The sequence below is a fragment of the Narcine bancroftii genome, chromosome 4, assembly GCF_036971445.1.
Source record: "Narcine bancroftii isolate sNarBan1 chromosome 4, sNarBan1.hap1, whole genome shotgun sequence".
Lineage (NCBI taxonomy): Eukaryota > Metazoa > Chordata > Chondrichthyes > Torpediniformes > Narcinidae > Narcine > Narcine bancroftii.
Window position 1 is genome coordinate 258,273,875 of NC_091472.1, and position 18,893 is coordinate 258,292,767.

Here is an 18,893-nt window from a genome sequence, read left to right on the forward strand (position 1 = left end):
AATTGTACTCCATTTGCCAGAGTCTTGCCTGGCTAACCCCATCATCTCTGGAATCAACCTGATGAACACTTAAAAGTTGGAAAAAAAATACATAAAAATAGATTTGCAATGTGATTGTTTTCCAATTACAGGGGGAACAGCCTCGAGGCAAAAAGGATTCCTTGGCTGCATTCGGTCCTTGCAATTAAACGGGGTGACCCTTGACCTTGAGGAGAGAGCAAAAATTACCCCTGGGGTCAAGCCAGGATGCCCTGGTCACTGCAGCAGTTATGGCAACCTGTGTCACAATGGGGGGAGATGCATTGAGAAGTACAATGGCTACTCCTGTGACTGTGGTCACTCTGCCTATAATGGGCCATTCTGCAAGAAAGGTAAGATGCAACAGTTCCAACTCATACATAAATACAGCGAGTGCACAATCTAATTTAATGTTACTGTATGCAGCAATGCAATAACTGTTTGTTAAAATGTTTTAATAGATGCGTTAATTTTTCACAAGGGCACCATTCGCTTGTAAGCCAAATCAGATGGTTAATTGTACAAGGCAAACACTTCACTGAAAATAATGTGCCAATAGATCATTGCTGCTCATTACTTGCATAGTTAATTCTGTCAAATCCACTTCGAGAGTCCGTGTTGTGCTTCTACACACCATGTACTGTTGGGAGAATCCCTTAAATATCACTGAATTTGTGCAGGAGTTGTTAACGTGATTAGAAAGACCGGTGCTCACTAAACTTCCCCAAATGTCCCTTAACCAAAAGAGCAAAGGACATCTAGAAGGGGAATCAGATGAGTTCATCTGCAGGTCAATATTTTTGGCATGGTGTATGGATGTTAAGATTTCTATCTTTAAAAGCATGGGTGAACCAGATGGGTTGGGAGATAAAATAATGTCAATTTAATTATCATATGCATTTGGACAACGTACAGATGGACCAAAATTCTTGCTGCACTAATCTGGTACATAAATAACACCAACTACATTGTATAAGCCAAATTACCACAATATGTCAAGACAAATATGAGAGGATAGACAAATAACTATTTTTGCTGCAATTTCTGCAGGGTGGCATCGTTAGCACAAGGCTGTTCAAATCCCGCACTGTCTATAAGGAGTTTGTACATTTTCACTGTGTCTGCGTTGGTTTCCTCTGAATGCTTCTGTTTCTTCCAACCATTCAAAACGTACCAGGGGTTGTAGGCCAACTGGGTGTAAATGGGCAGCACGGGCTCATGGGCCATAGAGGCCTGTGACCGTGCTCTTTGTCTAAATTTAAATTTAATTTTCTTTCAAAAGTTATATTTTCACAGTGCAGACAGATCTTTTGGTGGTCGAGTCATTTATGTTTATGGTGAGGTTCAAGAGCCTGATAGCTGTTATAAAACAAACTGTAAGCAACAAAGACCATAGATCCTGGAAGTCTGGAGAAACACTCAAAATTCTTGAGGAGCTCAATGCATCAGACAGCATCTATCGTAGGCAATAATAGTCACTGTTTCAAGCCAAAACTCTTCATTAGGAATAGCAAGCAATGGTCAGTCAACTAAATAAATGGTTTGGGGGAGGAGGGGAATTACCACAGGTTGTCAGGTGATAGGTGCATGCAGGTGGGAAGTGGAAGAAATGGGGGGAAGAAAGATAAGATAGGTGGTAGGAGGAAGAGGCAGAGGGATGAGGAAAGTTCACTCTGTTAGGAGGAAGGAAAGGAAGGAGGTAGGAAGCTTGAAGAAAGAAGATGTGCTTTGAGCAGGTAGAGATGATAGGGAGGGGAGAGAGAGGAAATTAGAAGAAGGAAGGGAGCCAGAGAGTTAGGGAAAGCAAAGGGGTGAAGTTGGTTGAGAAAGCAAGACAGGAGGTTACCGAAAATTGGTGGTTGATGTTGATGCCGTTTGGTTGGAGACTACCAAGACAAAATGTAGGGTGCTGTTCATTTCTGTGGCCTCAACCTGGATGTACAGTAGGCCAAGGGCAGACATCTTGGTGTGGGAAAAGGAAATGGAGTTAAAGGAGTTGGCCACTGGGAGATCCTGGATGTTGTGCAAAAGTGCTCAACAAAACAATCCCTTCAATCTGCACCTGGTCTCCCTGAGAGAAATGAAAAGAAATGGACAGTCAGCATTTTGGATGGAAATCCTATTCTGAAACCTTTTTTCACGTGGCTCCATTTCTCTCCATGGTTGTGATCTGGCCTGATGCGTCCCTCCAGCTTCTAATTGTTTGCTCCAATTTCACCATCTGTATTCTTGTGTTTCTCAAGTAGATTAGGCTATGATACAGTCATGGGGAAATGAAAATAGGTTATTATATCAAGGATCATCATTTCTTTATACTGTCAGCCACCTGGTGTTTGGTATCGTGTCCAGATTAGACATTTTTATATTGGGCTCAACACTTCAAGCCCCAGTGATTAAGCAAACAGTTCTCAAGTGACTTTAAAACTGGCTAAGCTTCGGAAAGCAGAAAGTAGGTGTGAAGGATTTCCCAACGGAATGCTGCACAGAACACTGATGCTATATTGGATAACTCCCGTGTCAATCTGTCTCCTATTTGATGTCTGTGTCAACCATTTGATGCTAACTGCAGACACACAGGAATCGGAAGCTAATCACAATCTGCTGGAGGAATTCAGTCACTTCAGCAGCGCGAGTGGGAGAAAAATAGTCAGCATTATGTGGCGGAACCCTTCCTGTTGACTATTCTTTGTCTCGCACTCGTGCTGGTCGACCCATTGAGTTCCTCCAACAGATTGTGTGATGCTAACTGTATGAAGTCCAAATCAGGCTTGAGTTATTGTTATCTGACTGATAATAACTCCTCTCTCAGATATGCCCTGAACAATTTTGATGTGGTAACAGGCACATTAAATCAGACTTTCCAAAGGGAAGTTCAAGAAGAAAAAAATCCTCTTTTGGAAATGTATCTTCTTCTTGTTCACTCAAGAACATATAATGCTTCACCAATTATTTGAAATTGAAGAAATCATGAGTGAATGGAATACAGTACAGGCCCTTCAGCCCACAGTGTTGTGCAGGCCTAATAAGCTATTCTAACAACTAGTATTTCACTACTGCATAACCCTCCATTTTTTCAGTTCCATTTACCTCTCAAATTGTACCTTCCTCCACTATAGTTTCCGAAAGTGTATTCTATGCACCCACCAACATACCTCATACATCCCCATGTTTTTACTCCCAATCCCTTTAAAACTCTGCTTCCTTGTGTGAGCCACTTCAGACCTGGGAATAAACCTCTGGCCATCCACATGATCAATGCCTCTCATCATCTTGTACACTTCCGTCAGGTCATCCCTCAACCTATCTCTCTCAAATCCAAACACTATCCAAGTAAATCTCCTCTGCACCATTTCTATTACATCCACATCTTTTCTGTAGTGAGGTGACAGGAATGGAACACAATAATCCAAGTGGAAACTTCTAAAACTCTTAAATAACTGAGGCTGTGCCATATACAATCTTGGTTGGTACCACTTTACAAACAATACTGTGTCACCAACTGCTCTCTGTATAAATATATATTTTTTCTATATACACACTCTCTCTCTCTCTCTCTCTCACTCACACATCTTGTGAATGCAATGAATCTTGAAGAAGAAATTTTGGAGGATTCCTGCTCTTTTCTGAGAAGAAATGCTAAATGCTGCAGGCTTCAATGCAAATTATTTTTGCTCATTAGTTCATATAATTCCCTAATCTCCAGAATATAAGAAAGTGAAAGAGGGAAGAATATAAAGACATTTTGTTGTACAAGCTTTAGATAAAGATAGTGAGATGGTGCTCGTATTATGGGTTGAATTAACTCATGATTTAGTTGATAGCTCTCATGCCTCTGCCAACTTGTCTGAAAGTTTCTTGGCCATAGATTAGAAAAGAGAAAAGCAAAATGGACACTTTAGTGATGAGGAGTTGCTGCACTGTTCTGGCTATCTTCTACAGGAGTTCTGTTAGAGCCTCTCTCATTACTCCCTTACTTTATCCCCACTGCTCTTAAACTCTAAGACCATGTGATTACCCAGAATTGCCAACTGTGGAGTTCCTCCTGCACCTTGGTGTATTTTTCCATGTTGACTCAACTAGCCTTTCGTGGTCCAGCAATGAAACCATTCCCTTCTGCTCACAAAGAAGATACATAAACCTAATTAGTGCAACAAGCATTAAGAGCCAAGCGTGTCAGCAATGCATAATGTTAAACAAGAAAATCTGCAGGAGCTGGGGTGGAATGCTGGAGAAACTCAGGTCATGCAGCATCCATAGAAAGTCAATGTTTCAGGCCTGAGCCCTTTGTCAGAAATCTGGAAAAATGGGTAGATGTCTGAATAAAATGGTGAGATGTGGGTGGAGAAGAGGAGAGGAAGGGGAATTGGGAGGAGCACACGCTAACATGCAAGAGGTCATAGGTGAATACAGTGAGAGAATAGAGGAGAGAGAAGCTGAGAATTGATAGGAGGAGAGGGAAGTGGCCTAACAAGGGTAACTCTCTGATAGGAGTTTGAGAGCAGAATGAAAGGAAACAGGTGTAGGTAAAGATACCTCAGGGAGAGGATTTATAGAAAATGGAGAAATAGATGTTGATACCATTTGGTTGGAGACAGGCAAGACGAATGTAAGGTGATGTTGCTCCAATTTGCGGGTGGCCTTGATTTGGCAGTACATGAGGTCAAAGACAGACATGGCAATAAGGGAATGGAATATGGAATTAAAATGGTTGGTCAGTGGGAGGTCCTTGTCTTTGCAACAGACAGAGCAAAGGAGCTCAATGAAGTGATCTCCCAGTCTGTGTCCTGTCTCCCCTGTGTAGAAGAGGTCTCATCGGGAGAACTGAATTCACAGATGAAATGTTGCTTCATTTGGAAGGACTGTTTGGGGCTCCCGATTGGTGGTGTGGGAGCAAGTACAAATGTAGCACTTGTGGTCACAGGGGTCAGTACCAAGGAAGGGAAGAGATTAGTGGACAAGGCATTCATGGAGGGAGGGATCCCTGCAGAAAAGGTGGGGGAGAGGCTGTGCCTGGTGGTGATATCCTATTAGAGGTGACGGAAAATATAGAGAATAACATGCTGGATACCATAGTTGTTGCTCAGGACCCTATTATATGGAACACATAGATTCTGAGCATGAATGAAACAAAAGTTTTATATAAGCAAATTCATAACTTACATTATTAAAGAAGGAACAGAGAAACAGTAATAGAGTCTTAATTAATTTGATATCCAGTAAAGATTGATTGAAAGTGCCTCACTATTCATTATATTCATTAATTATCTTGAGTAAACTGATTTTTTCTATACAATTGGTACCGTGTCATGAATGAAAATATATATCAAGTAGAGAATTATAACTCAATCACACCATTCATTTTCAGGTGCAACAGTAGAGTTGCCAATCATCTGAGAGTTTTTTTTATATTTAGATGAAGAAAATAAATGTTTCTGATTTATTGAGATCATTCAAACACTAGCATAATTGCAAGTGACGAAGCCTCATTTAGTGGAGCACGTGACCTGGTAAAGGCCATTCATCCCCATGTAACTGCTTGCAGGTTAATGACCAAAAGTGTGGAGGAACTCAGCAGGTCACACAGCATCCAAGGAAAACATTCGACAGTCAACAATTTGAGCCTTGTCAGCAAAAAATATTATTTCCCTGGATGCTGCATGACCTGCCAAGTTCCTTTCGCACTTTTACGTATTGTTCTGTTACTCCAGTATCTGTACACTATAACCTGCTTCCTGGTGATATGTTTGAAAAGTGCTCTATTATCATTCTAGATACTAGTATTTTGTGATTCCATTTGTTCTCTATAACACTAGAGAGTGAAGATTTTACTTTCTGAACATTTTTGGGTGTACTTTATGGATTTTCGACAGATGATCACGAAAATCACCTTTAAAATTTCCTATCAAGTACTTTTTTTTAGATATACCTATTTTTGTGATTTCTTTTCATGTTTTAACTCTACTGTAAGCATACAAAACCATGATTTTTTTTAAAATAAAATGATGTGCAACATGTCATTGAAAATTTATTTTCTGCATTCACACTTGGACTTCTTCCCTACTGATCTTGGTGCAGTCAATAACCAACCTGGTGAAAGGTTTCACCAGGACATTGCAACCATGGAAAAGCTGTATCAGGGCAAATGGAATCCATTGTTCCTGGCTGACTATTGTTGGCTGAGAGGCATCAGATGCTAAGTACAAACAAAATTAGCAGCCAAACGTTTTTAGGTCAGTTAAACAAACAGCATCATTATGCAATTAAACATGCTAAATTCAATAAAAGTTGATTTAATATTTCTTCAGATAGAGCAAATCTGAAATTATCTTTGTGTTCAGCTTGAAGATGGGCATCATAATCCTCAATTTATTTTCAGGAAGCAAACCTTTTGGGGGAAAAAATTGTTGTCCAATATAATCTACTGATCTTGAATTCACACAATAATTAAGAGTCCCATCACTCTGGGGCAGAAGATTCCAAAGATTTGGAACCCACAGCCAGGGGTATGAGGAAACATCTTTTACCATCTTGAACATTTTGATCCTAAATCCATGAATATTGTCATTGATATAAAAAAAATGAGAGAACCAGTCATTATTGATTAATCGAAGTGAAGAATGATATTGAATTTAATTATGATTGCACATCATCACAAAATTATTTAAGAGCTTTCCACTCACCTATGCTTTCCCCAATTTCAAATAATTTGTTAAGCATTGTGTTCTTAAGTGAATGAAAGAAGAATATATTTCTCAAGAGTGGATTTTTTTTTCCCTTGTATTTCCCTTTGAAAATTCTGAAGGGAAGCATGGTGGAGGGAGTGGTTTGCAAGTTTTACCCCATTTTTTTAATAGAAAACTTCAATGCGCTGAATGAATTGGAAATGCTGTTACCATGGACTTCAATATATTACATTTAATTCAACCATCCAAGTTGTGAGTATGGGTAACACAATTAGCGTAGTGGTTCGTGCCACACTATTACAGCTCCAGCAACACAGGTTTGAATTTGATGCTATCTGTAAGGAGTTTGTATGTCCTTCCAGTGATCCCTGTGGATTTCCTTTGGGTGCTCCGGTTTCCTGGATTTCGACAGCACAACCTCATGGGCAGGAAGGACCTATTGCTGTGCTGTATTTCTAAATTTTAAACTTCTTCAGCGTAGGCATACCTCAAATAGACCTGCCAGTGGAGCAGAAAAACTGATACTTTTATGTTTAGTCAACATATTGCCCACACCAGGCAAGGAAACAGTGCTGAGTCTGATCTTCTGATCCAGATTAATGCTATAACTAAGAGAAACACAAGAGGTTGCAGATGCTGGGAACTTGAGCTAACAAAGAGAAACTGGAAGTCTCAACAGGTCAGGCAGCATCCGTTGAGAGATATAGACAGTAGACATATATATATGCATATGTGTGTGTATATATTTAAAACCAAATAACCATAAAACAATTACAGTACTGAAACAGCCCATCTCAGCCCCTCTAGTCCGCACCAATTTAATTGATCTCCTCTAGTCCCACCTACCCGATCCCTGTCCATAACCCTCTAATCCCTTCACATCCATGCACTTATCCGACCTTTTCTTAAATGACAAAACTGACCCTGCTACAATCACCTCTTCTGGAAGGTCGTTCCACTCAGCCACCACTCTCTGAGTGAAGAAGCTTCTTCTCAGGTTCCTTCTAAACTTTTTTCCCCCTAACCTTTCACTTATGACCCCTTGTTCCAACCTCACCTACCTGCAAGGGGAAGAGCACCTATTCACATTACTCTGTCTATCCCCCTCATAAATTTAAATATCTCTATCAAATCCTCCCACCCCCCCCCCCCCAACCTTCTACGCTCCATCGAATAAAGACCCAGTCTACTTAATCTTTCTTTATGGAGACATAGGTGGGAAGGGGAGAATGCAAGCATGAAAATGAGGGGGTTGGACTGGGGAGGAGTTGAGATAACAGAATACAGGATAAATTAATCAGAATTTTTTTGCAGGAGCATCTCAGTGCAAACATTCTTGAATCAACTTACAAAATAATTTAAAAAAAGAATAAGAAAAAGTCAAAGAAAGGTAGTCTGCAGTTCATTATTCATTCAGGAATCTGATGACACAGAGAAGAAGCTGTCCTTGTGCCACTGAGTGGGAGAGTTGGAGTGGAGGTGTCTGCATGGGGGGATGCCCCCAGTGAAGAGTGAAGGCAAGAAAATTGGACAGATGGAAACATTGGAACCAGATTGGGGTGGGTTTAACCCATCAGGCAGTGTGGTCCAGATTCCAATCATCCTCTGGGAGAATAATTCTTCCTCAGATTTCACCATTGATCTCCTTTCCCTTGCCCTAATCCTGTTCCTTCTGATCTTTGTCACCTCTGCTACAGGAAAATTATTCTCATCACTTTGTACGCCTCTATAAAATCTCCTTTCAGCTACCCCATACCAGGGAGAACAGACCTAGCCTTTTCAATCACTCCTCATAAATAAAATGCTTCATTGAAGATTGAAAAGGGTGGCACGTTTGGTGTAGTGGTGGGGACTGGGATTTGAATCCTGCGCTTTTGTTCTCCTCGTGTTTGTATGGGTTTTCTCTGGGGGCTCCAGTTACCTCCCACCATTCGAAACATTCCGGGGTTTGTAGGTTAATTGGATGTAAATTGGACAGCATGGGCTCATGGGCCAAAATAGCCTGTTACCATGCTGTATGTTTAAATTTTAAAAAATATATTTTGTTTCATTACTTCCTCGTTTCATTATTCCCTTGCATCACTCCATGACTCCATAAAGAATGATATCATCTTAACTATTTTCCATTCCTCTCGGGACTGCTATTATATTCAGTGTTCTGCATGAGGTAGCTTGGACTTTCCTTTGCATTTATACAATGGAGTTTCATCGAAATTTTCCATGATAAAATCCATCACAATGCCAGATTATTTTTCCTGGTTGCTATCTTTATTCCATGGTTCCAAGCCCATATTTTTTTAATTTTAATAAACATTCAGACATCTATCAAACACTGACGCACTAAAAATCTTAGTCAGCGACTTTAACCAGGCCTATGTTAAGAAAACCCAGCCTAACTATCACCAACATGTAACCTGCTGTTCCAGAGGTCCCAGCACACTTGATCACTTCTACACCAAGAACAGGAAGATTTACCAGACTTTCCTGCGACCATACTTTGGCAAGTCTGATCACCTGGCTTACTCCTTCTGCCTTCATACAGAGAAAAAAGAGAAGCTTCTAAGAAGAGAAGCTCCAGAGGTCAGGACAGCTAGAAGGTGTCACAGGAGGCTGAAGAATGGTTACAGGACTTCCTTGAGTCGGCAGAATGGACAGTGTTCAAGGACTCTGCTGAGAATCTGAACAGGTACACCGAGGCTGTCACACACTTTAACAAAACAGCTATGGATGAGTGTGTCCCCACCAAATCATTCAAGGTTTTCCTCAACCAGAAGCCAGGGGTGAACAATGAAATCTGGAACCTGCTGTGTGCCATATCACAGCCATTTTAGTTGGAGATCCAGATCAGTACAGCAGGAGCAGGTATGACCATGAAAAGCTATCTCCCAGGTGAAGTGGAGGTTGCGGATGAAAATGAAAAGAACGAAATATGCCAACAGCTGTGGCAGGGCTTAAATGCCATAATTGGTCACAAACCAAAACTGGTAAAGTAGCAGAGAGTAAAAGCTTTGCTCCCAGAGGAACTCGATGCATTTTACGCCTGATTTGACGACAGTAATATTGAAGAGCCACCCCTCCACTCCCCTATGTCCCATGATGATCCCGCCCCATCCATATCTGAGGATGATGTGTGTGCTGCCTTCAGGAGAATGAATCAGATGAAAGCATCCAGCCAGGATGGAGTTCCTGGCCAAGTTCTAAAAGATCTGTGCTGACCAAATAACAAATGTATTCATGGATATCTCATTCAAGCAGGTCATGGTACCCACCTGTTTCAATCAAGCGTCAATCATACCAGTGCCCAAGAAGAGTGTAGTAACCAGCCTGAATGACTATTGACCAGTAACACTTACATCAACAGTGATGAAGTGTTTTGAAAGGCTGGAGATGAAGCAGATCAGCTCCTATCAGAGCGGTGACATGGATCCATTCCAATTCACCTATCATAGCATCAGGTTTACAGCAGATGCCATCTCACCCGTCCTACACAAAGCCCTGGAACATCTGCACAGCAAAGATGCATACATCAAGATTCTCTTTATTGACTACAGTTCAGCATTTAATACCATCATCCCCTCAAAAGTGATCAGCAAACTCCAAGAGCTGGGAGGTAACACCCACTGTATAATTGGATTCTGGATTTCCTCACCTCCAGACCATAATCAGTGAAGATTGGTAAGATCTTTTCCACAAACTCCATCATACTGGAGCATCACAGGGCTGTGTTCTTAGCCCTCTACTCTTCTCACTTTATACCTACGACTGCGTAGCTCAGCATGACAATAGCACCATCTACAAATTTGCCAATGGTACCATGGTAGTAGCTTGTATAAAAAAAAATGAGTCACCATACAGGAGGGAGATTGAAAACTTACTTGAATGGTGCACCAACAACAATCTTGCACTCAATGTCACCAAAACTTAAAGTACTGCTTGTTAACTTCAGGAAAGGAAAGCCAGATGTATACAATCCAGTGATCATTGGGAGATCAGAGATAGAGAGGGTGAACAAATGTAGCTTCTTGGAAGTCACATCTCAGACGATCTTTCCTCGACCCAACGCACTAATGGCATTGTGAAGAAAACCCATCAGCTCCTCTACTCCTCAGGAGTTTGCAGAGAGTTGGTATGACACCAGAAACCCTGGCAAATTTTTACAGAGGTGTGGTGGAAAGTGTACTGACTGGCTGCATCACAACTGGTTTTGGAACACCAATACCCCTGAGCATAAAGACCTTCAAAAGGTAGCCCAGGACATCACAGGCAAAACCCTCCATACTATTGAGTATACCTATAGGGAACACTGCTTTTGAAGGGCAGCAGCAATCATCAAAGACCCACACCACCCAGCAAATGCTCTATTCTTGCTGCTACCATCTGGAAAGAGGTATAGGTGCCAAAAGACTCACACCACCAGGTTCAGAAGCAGCTGCTACCCTTCCACCATCAGATTCCTCAAAGACAAACTCAATCAGAGAATCAATTAAGGACACTTGTGCACTTTATTGATTTTCTTTTGTTCTCTCTGTATTGCATAGTCAGTTTATTTACAATTGTTATCCGCTTACAGTTATTTAATTTGTTTACATGTTTACACTGTGCTCAGTTTATTTTTTGCACTACCAATTAGTGGTAATTCTGCCACACCAGCAAGAAAAAGGAAACTTTGACAATAAATCTAAAATCTATTGTGCAAACTGAAGTGAAATTGGAATTGAAAAATGTTCCTTTCCTTCATGCTGCATTAACATTACCCCTCTCTCATCCTTGAAGGTTTGGAGTTGTTTTTTTCATTCACTTTCTTGCCTGAATGTATTTTTGTAGCAACTTCCTTTGTGATCATTACTACCTTTTTCTTTACTATTAGAATGTTTGATTGTCTTTTTTTTTGTTCTTGTGTTCATAAATGGGCTAACTGAGAAGTCCCAGGCCACAAAATGTTATTGGAAACTACATCCAAGCAATGATGTAGAAGAGGACTACTGGGCATTGAACCGGTTTATGTTTCTGAAAAATGAGCACTTAGTGGCAAATGGAATTCAAAGATGCTCGAGTTGTAGTTAATCACATGGAAATTGTATATTTTCATAGATTCCTTTCTTGACATTGCAGAGCTTTGCTGCATGAACCAGTAATTGAGCAATGGCTTTTTTTGAGCTAGGGCTTTTCTGTTTGGACTGACAAAGGATGAGGGAAAACTTAGTAGAAGAATATAAGATTATCTGAGGCATAGATCAGTTTGGCAGCCAATACCCTTTTCCCAGAGTTACAACAGCAAATAGCAGAGGATATCTGTTTAAGGTGAGTGGAGGAAAGTTTAGGGGAGATGTCAGAGGTAAGTTTTTCTTTTACATAGAGAGTGGTTGGTGCTTAGAATGCATTGCCTGGGGTGTAGGTGGAGGCTGGTAAAACAGGAAGACAAGACTCTTAGATAGGCACATAGATATAAGAAAAATAGAGGGTTAGGATGTGCGGGCAGGAAGGGTTAGATTGTTGTGGATAGCACATCACAACATCATAGGCTAAAGGACCTATTTTATGCTGCAATGTTTTATCATCCATTGCCAGAAACTGCTAATTGGATGTAAACAAGGAATTTGTAAATGCTGGAAACTTTAACAACACACAAATGTGTTAGAGAAACTCGACAGTTTGCACTGCATCTGGGGAAATCAAGAGGCAGTCGACAATTTGGGCCTGAGCCTTTCATCAGGAATACCAAAACACGAGCAGATGCCTGAATAAGAAGGTAGGGAGTTGGGATGGGAGGGAAACTGGAGGAGTTGATGCAAGTGGGAGGGGGAAGAGGAGAAAGGAGCTTAGGGAAGGGTGGAGAGGGCTGAGAAAGATGTACTTTGATTACATCAAAGAACGGAAGAGGGAGGATTGTATGGGTGACCGACCGAGGAAATAGAAAGAAATGAATCAGTAGGATGAGGGAAAATGAAGGGGAATGAAAACATGAAAATCTGGGTGAGGTTACTGGAAATTGGAGGTCAATATTGATGCCAAATGGTTGGAGCCTGCCAAGGCAGAATATAAGGAGTTGTTTCTCCAAATTATAGGTGGCCTCTACTTGGCAGTACATAAGCCCACAAACAAACATGGCATTGTGGATTCTAGTATCATGGTCAGTGTTCTCATTGGATACTCTCTTCTCGGATAGATCCTTGGGTATAGCACAGAACATAAATACAAGCAAGTACCTCATCACCAGAGACATTTCTTTCACCATTAGCTACTGGATATCTGTCCCTGAACCCTTCTCCTCCTCGCTGTCTATACTGTAACCTTTTTTTTTGGCCAAGATTATGGTCGTAATAAAAATGGAGAGCTCTGAAAATACTCAACCAGTCAATAATGTAGCTTTTGGAGAAAAAGAAACACTGTTTGCATTTCAGGACAAAGAGATCTGATGAATGGTTTTCAACCTGAAGTATTAACTCCCATTCTCTTTGCACAGATGCTGTTTGATCAAGTTGGGTATTTCCAAGACTTTCTGATTTTATTTCAAATTTTGAGCATCTCTTTTTTAAAATTTATTTTATAGTTCTTGTATCTCTTTCAATACAGTTTTTTTTTGGGTTGATTTTGGCCATTGAGATCAATGCACTCAATTAATCGCCAAGCATGGCATTAGATTTTGTAGGGTGGAGGAAACTGGAGCACCTGAAAGAAACTCACTCATGTCACTGAGAGAAAAAAATAAACTCCTTACAGACAGGGCCGGATTTGAACCTGTGTCATCAGCACAGTAATAGTGAGGTGGGGGTGGGGTGGGGTGGGAGAGAGGGTGTTATGACCTGGGGGGTGTGGCTACCACAGGTTCTGATGCACTTATCTTCATTGAAGATGTAACTGCTGATGGCAGTGGGAAAATAAATTCTGAGGTGAATGTAAGGATCTTATCTGCTCAAGTTTGAGAAAATGCCTCCAAACTCATTGAAGCTGCTTCATCCTACAACAAGATAACGATGCCAAACATTCTGCTAAAGTCTCAAATTGGAAGCTTCTTGTATGGCCAAGTCATTCATCCAATTGAGCGTGCCTTCCATATGATGAGGAAAAAACCTAAGGGGACGAGCCCCTGAAACAAGTAGGCGCTGGAGATGGCTGCAGTAAGGCCTGCCGAGCTTCATCAGAGAAGATACTCAGCACCTGGTGATGTCTATGAATCACAGACAAGCTGTCATTGCATGCAAGGGATATTCAACAAAGTTCTAAACATGACTATTTTAAGGTACATACTATTGCTATGTTCCAAATATTATGTTGCCCTGAAATGAGGGAACTATGTATAAAAAGTGCTGTAATTTCTACATGGTCAAACCAAAATGTACACAAATAACCTTTTATTAAATCTGGAATGCACACTTTAATGTGAATTGTTTGATTACAATTTTAAAACTGGAGCAGAGTGGAAAATAAATGAAAAAAAAAGTCTTTGTCCCAAACATTATGGAGGGTGCTGTACATGGAAATAACATTTTGAGGAGAAAGTGTAAAAAAAAATTACTGCACGACATGCCCATTTTGTACTGTCATTTTAAATCCACCATGCCCAACTTCGTTACAAAGATGCATGATTTTCGATGATTTAACAGGAGATGGACACAAACTGAAGGATTCATTGTTTTGCCTTAATTTTCCTCATTTGCAGCATCTTTAACCTTTCTGTATCAATATCTCGAGTACTGCAGCATCAAATCCCATAGTTGGTAGCATGTATGATTAGCTTCTATATTTTTTTAATAACCAAATCATCTTTCATTCCTCTTATTATCTGAACTATTGTTTTCAACAAGTGATTTTACTTTCTCATCTTCAAAGCAAGCCAATTGTCTTCAAGTTTGCAGTCAGTTTTTTTTCCCAGAGTTTTGTATGAGGGCTATTCTGTCAATTCTTCATCCTTAGAAAGATTTCTTGTCAACAGAATTTCTGCCTCAGGGCTTCTAAAAATTATATGAATGTAATAAATGCCTTTGGCATGTATCTTGACAATCATTTATCAGCTGGATTAATTTGGATATAATATTTAAATGCCTTATTTTGAGATGAAAAAAAGAAAATCTGCAGAGTTGTGACTGTAGTTTAGTCTATAAATGTGCTGGAGAATCTCAACAGGTACCACAACATCCATTGGAGGCAATCAACATGTTGGGTGTGAACCCTTCATCAAGGGATGTACAAGAAGCATCCAGCCACCTGAATAAAAAGGCAGGGGAAGGAGGGATGAAGATGTGGCGGGGGGGGGGGATGTGGGGAGCACAGGCTGATGGCCACGAGGTTACAGGTGGACATGGATAGAACAGGGAAGAAAAGCTGTGAATGCACAGCTAGAGGAAAGGAGACTGAGGGATAGGGAATGGGAAAGAGAGAGACAGGGTGGAGAGCTAAAGGCAAGGACACATAGACATAGGGCAAGGGAGAGATGGGGTGGGGAGAACTAATGGAAACTGAAGTTGGTTTTCCACCATTTGGGGATCCAAACATTCCTTCCAAGTGAAACAACTTTTCACTTGTGAATCTGCTGGGGTCATCCCGTGCTCCCAAAGCAACCTCCTCTATATCAGAGTGACTGGATGCAGACTGGGAGATTGCTTCATTGAGGACCTTCGGACCGTTTGCTGCAACAGTGGGGAATCTCCCAGTGGCAACCCATTTCATTTCCCTATCCCATTCCCACACTGACATGTCTGTCCATGAACTGCTGAACTGAGACCTGCTGCAATTTGGACGAGTAACATATTTCATCTGGGCACCCTCTTACCAGATACCATTAACATTGACCTCCAGTTTTCATTAGGCCATCCCCTCCCTTTCCCTATCCTTATGTCTCTTTTCCCTCACTCCCCACCCTGCCTCTGTTCCTCCATTCTGCATTCATAGAGGTACCACCTCCCAATTCTCAGCTTTTCTATCCAGCCCTCCTATCCAGCCTTTTCTTCTTCCCCTGCCCCTTCTTCCCTCCTCCCCCAGCCCTTGTTTTGAGATCAACTGTTGAGGTGACCAGCTGTCGAAACACAGATCTGGGGACCATTTTGCAGAGTGCCTACAGTCGTCCGCATTGACCATCCTGAGCTCCTGGTTGGGTTCCATTTCAATTCACCTTCTCATTCTCATATTGACATGTCTGTTCTTGGCTTTCTCCACTATCAGAGTGAGGCTCAATATAAACTAGAGGAACAATGCCTCATATTCTGCCCATGCAGTCCACCACCCAATGGGATGAACATAGATAATTTCATTAGTTTTTGCTCTCTTCTTTCATACTCTTTCTGCTCTTCGTCCTTTCCTTTTTCTCCCAATTATGGTCCCTTCTCCCACCCAACCCCCCGACCAGACCCCCGTCTATTCTTATCTCTGTTCTTTGGTTCTATCTCCATCCACCCCAATCTCCTCACTAAATTCTTTCACTCTCTCCCAAACTCTCACTTCAATTCTCTGTTTATACCACCATTCTCATCTTTTTACCAGATTCCATCTCTGTCAGCCTTCGTCCTTTATTCAAGCTCTCCACCCTGCAATCTCATCACATGAACCTTTAGTTTTTCTTGCCTCTTTTTTTCCTTTTCCTGGCATTTGCAGTGTTTGTCCACTATGCTTCACCTCTCCCTTGTTCTCCAATCCTACTGGGCATGTCGCACACCCCCACCCTGCCCTGTTTACACTGGCTTCTCTTCTCCGCATCTATATCCACAGTCTCGATGAAGAATTTTGTCTCTAAACATCGACCTCTCTTTTCATGCCGCTCACTCGGGTGAGTTCCTCCAGCTGTATTTAGGTTCATATTCTGAAATCTGAAATCTCCTGTGTGTCTCCAACCTATTATGTCCTCCTCCATTCTGTTTGTGTTTTTCCTCTCTACAATGACACGACCATTCAGAAACCAATATCATCCATCTGAAATATATACATGATTGATCTTTCATGTGCGTGCGTGCGTGCGTGCGCACACACATTTGTGTAAAATGCATATAATTTGCCCAATAGAATTAAGTCAATCAGATGAACGATAAAGTAATAGAAATGTAAAATAATCCTTTCCTTCCTCTGAAATTGTCTTCTGTTGGAAACTAGCTTTGCAGTAAAAATGACAATTTGCATTTACTGTAGAAAAAGCCATTAGTGCAGTAAACATCTCCGGAAGAATTATAGACACCATTTGACATCAGTCCACTTTAGGGACCACGATCAAAATTGTGATCAAAGAAAAGCATGAGAACATTTTAGAGGGGATTGAAAACGAGAGGTGCAGAGAGCAAGGGAGCAAGTTCCAGACCTTCTGCAGTGAAGGCACAGAGCAGCTGGTGCCTTGAAGAAAGCCACACAGGTCAAAGAATGTTGTTTAGCTGCAGGAGGTGGCAAAGGTTATGGCAACAAAGAGCGAGGATCTGCAAAGGAGTGAATCACTCTGTCGTCAGACCAAGAATCAAAATCAACCAAAACAATAAAGGGATTGATAGGTGAGTTTGGATGAAGTTTTGGATGAGCTCCAAGCAAGAGTGATAATGCAGTACTTAATCCCTTATCTTTAGTTGATTGCATTTAACACAAGTACAGTGTGAGTTTGAAAGGACAGAGCAGGATATACAACTCTTAACATCTGGAGCCAAATTTAACATTGAGTGAATGGTAGATGTGAAAAATGAACACCCATTTGATTTGACTTTATTTTCGGTTGACTCCTTGATCTTCCCTTTCCCATGACAGCAGGCAATGAGGCACCCAGATTATTCCAGATGGGTGCTGTGTCTTGAGCAGAAACATGAAACCTGGATTTGGAACTTCAGATTCCTTAACCTATAGAGACATGGGAAAAAATGATCAAATTAGTTAACACTTCTTCAATGTGTGCTTGACACTCTTTGATATAGTTTAAGGTGGTTCATAGGGCCTATATGTCCAAGGACAAGGAAGCTCGTTTTTACTCCCATATAAACCCCGTCTGTGACAGATGTCATTCTGAGGTGGCTTCCCCGATGCATACGTTTTAGTCCTTCCCTTCCCTGAAAAAATATCGGAAAGATATTTTTATATTATTTCAACAGTCTTGCTCATTGACTACAACCTCATCCAATTACTGCCCTTTTTGGGCGACCAGTTTTGGACTCGGGCCACTATCTGCTTCAGCTTGTTGTGTGATTGCATTTGTTACTTTAATAACCAGAAGATTCATTCTACTCAAATGGAAAGATCCTAAACCACCTACTACATTTCAATCGTTTTCCCAAACTGTAGCATATTTAAATTTAGAAAAAAAAGTGACACTTGACCTTTTGGTTAAATTTGAAGAAACATGAAGGTGTAGTTTGCGTGTTACCATGAAGTGTGGAAAGAAGACACACACCCAAGAAGTCAAAGACTGGTTTATTGCACTGCTTATATTCTCTCCCCACTAGTGGCGACAGGAGTGATGTCACAACAGTGCGAGCCTCGGATTGGTCGATGTTCCTACAGTTTGCTCGTTGTTTCCTGTCATGAGGGTTGTCACCTGGGATGAAGGCCTTTGGGCCCTGTGGGGTTTGCGCGATTGCTGCATTTGTTGGCCATCTTGTGTACCGGGTCACATCCTGGTTAGTGGGCCACTATACGGACCCCCCCCAAGAACTGGCAATCAGAGCGATGTCCACCGCTTTTGGGGGACTAATGGCTAATGTCCTGATGTGCTGGCTTAAGGCGATTGATGGTGAAAGTCTCTTCCTTACCGCTGATATCCAGCACACATGTCGACCTGTTGTATCTGACTACTTTGTACGGCCATTGCAGAGGTGTCTGGTGTACCCTCCTGAATGAAAATGTACTTACGGATCTCTAAATCTTTGGGGACGTAGGACATTGCCTGGCCATGTGGTGGAGGCTGCGGAGGTGCTAGAGTACCCAGTCTTTCCCTCAGCTTTGTCAATGAGGCCATCGCATCCTCTGGGTCCTTGGTGGAGGCCAAGAACTCTGCTGGTATCATAACGGTGCGCCATACACCATATCAACTGCTGAGGTGTTGAAATCTTCTTACGGTGCGGTGCGGATACTTGGGAGGACCAGGAAGGCCAGTTCAACCCCTTGAGCCAAGCCATCAAGTCTGCCTTTAGGTGCCTATAGAACTGCTCCACTACCCGTTGGCCTGAGGGTGGTAAACCGTGGTATGGTGGAGCTTGTTTCCCAGCATGTTGTCCAGCACCATCCAGAGTCCCG

At 41.6% G+C, this 18,893-nt stretch overlaps 1 protein-coding gene across 13 annotated transcripts in view; it reads left to right on the forward strand.

The window, feature by feature from the left end:
- LOC138761898 (contactin-associated protein-like 5) overlaps nucleotides 1–18,893 on the forward strand; it is a 1,131,905-nt gene that overhangs the window by 927,344 nt on the left and 185,668 nt on the right. For 11 of the 13 annotated variants that reach the window (XM_069934835.1, XM_069934832.1, XM_069934834.1 and 8 more), the window contains one exon: nucleotides 132–371. The exons of the other annotated variants lie outside the window; for them this stretch is intronic. In XM_069934835.1, coding sequence (XP_069790936.1) covers nucleotides 132–371 — 240 coding nt within the window. The remainder of the gene's footprint in view (nucleotides 1–131; nucleotides 372–18,893) is intronic. 13 annotated transcript variants of the gene reach the window in all.